This window comes from Castor canadensis, chromosome 1 (assembly GCF_047511655.1).
Source record: "Castor canadensis chromosome 1, mCasCan1.hap1v2, whole genome shotgun sequence".
Classification (NCBI taxonomy): Eukaryota; Metazoa; Chordata; class Mammalia; order Rodentia; family Castoridae; genus Castor; species Castor canadensis.
Genome location: NC_133386.1, coordinates 136,747,115 through 136,750,431, shown reverse-complemented (window position 1 = coordinate 136,750,431; position 3,317 = coordinate 136,747,115). Strand labels below are relative to the sequence as shown.

Genomic DNA, 3,317 nt, shown 5'->3' with positions numbered 1-3,317 from the left:
GCTAATCCTCTTTCTGTCTGTAATAGTCCCTCTTCTACCTTGAAGTCTTTTATCCCTTTAGATTCCACATATAAGAGAAAATGTACAATGCACGTCTTTCTGATTCTATTTTAACTTGATGACCACATTTTCTTTATCCATTCAACCACTGTTGGGCGCCTACACTGATTCCATGACTTGGCTATTGTGAATATTATCACAATATATTTAGTTGTACAGAGATCTCTATTGTATGCTGCCTTTGGTTCCTTTGAATCTATGCCTAGGAGTGATTACAGTAGGATCATATGGTAGTTTTATTTTTAGTTTTTCTGAGGAACCTCCATAACAGTTTTCTTTATAGTATATCTATAGTGTGTGTGTATAGCACATAAAGTAAGACCTTACATCTTCTAAATATAAGTATACCAGTATGATGTGCACTGGGAATTAAACAGTATGTGAAACCCAAAGTAAAAATTTATTTTTAAGACAACAGGATGCTTTTACCTAAGAAAGTGTGATGAGAGATGCATCTATGAAGGCATCTTTTCAATTCTAACATAAGCTTTTGGCAATGTGACAGCGATGACCCAAGCTTCAGGAACTACACCAAATTGAGGACAAATCAAAGTGAATACCCAAAGGAAAATCAGCCTTTGGATATTTGCATGTTGAAAATGAAGAATTCACATCTGGATTTCCAGGTCTTTAAAAGGAGTGCATTTTAAAGTCTTAGTATATATAATAAACAGTTGTCTAGAATCTGATTTGTTATAGATACATAGTGTATTGTACTTTAAGTAGAAAATTTGCAGAGATTTTTCCACATCCGGTGTAGAGCACATTTTACATCTTTGTTCCTCCAGCTGTAGATCATAGGATTCAACATGGGGATGACCAGGGTGTAAAACACAGAGGCCATTTTATCAGTTTCAAAGGAGTGACTGGACTTGGTTTGCACATACATGAAGAATAGAGTACTATGTAATAAAACTACCACTGTCAGGTGAGACCCACAAGTAAAGAAAGCCTTATGCCTGCCCTCTGCAGAGTTCATCCTGAGGATGGCCACAAGGATCAGAATATAGGACACAAAGATGATTAGAAGAGATGAAACCAAACTAAGTGCTGAAAAGATCAAGACTATCAATTCAACTTCACGTGTACTTGAACAAATCAAAGTCAACAAGGGGAGACTGTCACAGTAGAAATGACTAATGACATTGTAGCCACAGAAGGATGAAATAAAAATTTTTATGGTGGTTATCAGAGAGAGAGAGGCACTGTAGAAATAGGGTATTGCCACAAGTACCCAGCACACTTTTTGTGACATGACAAGTGTGTAGAGCAGAGGGTTGCAGATAGCCACATATCGGTCACAGGCCATTGCTGACAGAACAAAAAGTTCACTAATGATGAAGAAAATGAAGAAAGCTAGCTGTGTGGCACACCAGTTGTAAGGGATTGTATTTTGATTCACTACAAAATTTACCAACATTTTAGGTCCCACAGCTGTTGAATAACCAAGATCAATGAAAGCCAGGTGTCTGAGAAAAAAGTACATTGGGGTCTGTAGACTGGTGTCCATTTGGGTGAGCATTATCATGCCCAAATTTCCCATCACTGAGGTTACATAGATGATAAGGAACAGCCCAAAGAAGGGAGCCTGTAGATCAGGGTGGTCTGTAATGCTCATTAGAATGAATTTGCTTAGTACTGTATGGTTCCATTTCTCCATCCAGACCTGTCAGGAAATTAACTGTAGAAAGAATCATCAAAAGACATGGGGTTTCAGGAAGTTTCACCTATTGGAATGTCAGTATCCAACCTTACTGATTTAATATGCCTGAGTTTTTGCCATGACATTATTACCATAAACTAATCATACAAGGGATTTTATGACATGCATTTAATGTACTTTGATCAATTTCAGCCCATTTATTTTATTCCTTCTCAAGTACCTTCCTTGGGCTCCTGTCTTGTTTTAGTTTTTTTGGGGCTTCATTCTGCTATTTTCATACACACACACATACATATATATTGTAGATGACATATGCTACTTTTTATCATATACACTCTTACTATGAATATATATATATATATATATATATATATATATTACATTTCTGTAAAATGTAATGGCATGAAGTTATTTTAAATGATACTTACTATTGCAGAACATAAAACCAAATTTAGAACCATTATATCTTAGAGCATACAGTGGCATTTTATTTTTTTATATGCCAATAATTAATACAAAATATATGTAATTCCTTTGTGACTCTTTCATTAATATATCATTAGGAAAAATACTGATCTAGATTAAGAATCCTGAATTTTCTTACATGATTTCCATGAAAACTATATACAGTTTGTTAAAGTGTATCACTCTTTGAAGAAATTATAGTATTAGTATAGTATTATATTGCATAATAAGATAAGTTTTGTAGTATTAGCCTTATGCCTTTCAGCTCTGCAACTTCAGTGACTGAAGAGTTTTATTATCTTTCTCCTCACTGTAACTCAGTATATTAAATGATATTCTCATTTTCTTATGTGCTTCATTTTTAACATATATTTTCCCTCCACTATGATATTTTATGCATTTAATGGGATGTTGTAAGAACAACATGTAGAGGCCCCAACATTACCATTTTAAACAACAACATATACAATGTATTGGTTTCCTCTTCAACAATGTACCCCAACTCCTGAGTGACACCTGCTTGATTTTTTGCAATGTTCAATACTAATGAAAAACTAAAAAAAACTGTCTTCAAAATGGTTTTTTTTTTTCAAGATAACTGTCAAGAATTTTTAGTACTACAGGTTATCAAGACAACAAGAGGTTATTAAAACATAGAGAGACAAGAGGCAGCTAAGCACAGGGAGTGCTGCTGCACTGATAAGAGGATTGAGACAGATTGACTTATGCAAAGAAAAGTAAAAAAAAAGCCAAAGTTCACCCTCCAGATAGGATAAAAAAAAAAATCTCAAAAAGAAGCACTACATTGGAGGTCAAGACTTCCAGTTTTTATTACAGTCAACAGAATGGAGACGTTAGTCTTACTTTTTCCATATGTCTGGCAGAGGGAATTTTTGGCCTAGAATGGCCAGATTGGGCCTATTATTTTAGGGGGGCTCCATTGACTACAGGTTGGTGGGATCCTGCTGTATGTCATGATCCATCTGTTAATGTCAACAATCTGGGATGTGATCCCTTATCAAACATGTGAGCCATGATACTTGGCTATTAGGTTGCCTAACTCCACACTTAGTCCCCATAAATAATTACCTGTGTTCTCTAGTGATTTTTATCAGGGTTTTGACTATTA

General features: G+C 35.1%; 1 protein-coding gene across 1 annotated transcript; it reads right to left on the bottom strand.

The window, feature by feature from the left end:
• Positions 1-778: 778 nt before the first annotated feature.
• On the bottom strand, positions 779-1,720 carry LOC141424121 (olfactory receptor 8K3-like). Its single transcript, XM_074076629.1, has one exon. It carries the CDS (start codon positions 1,718-1,720, stop codon positions 779-781), a length of 942 nt encoding a protein of 313 aa, XP_073932730.1.
• Positions 1,721-3,317: the final 1,597 nt, after the last annotated feature.

What these genes read in the sequence shown, in the direction of transcription:
- LOC141424121 (XM_074076629.1), bottom strand. Translation starts at nt 1,720, where the DNA reads ATGGAGAAATGGAACCATACAGTACTAAGCAAATTCATTCTAATGAGC.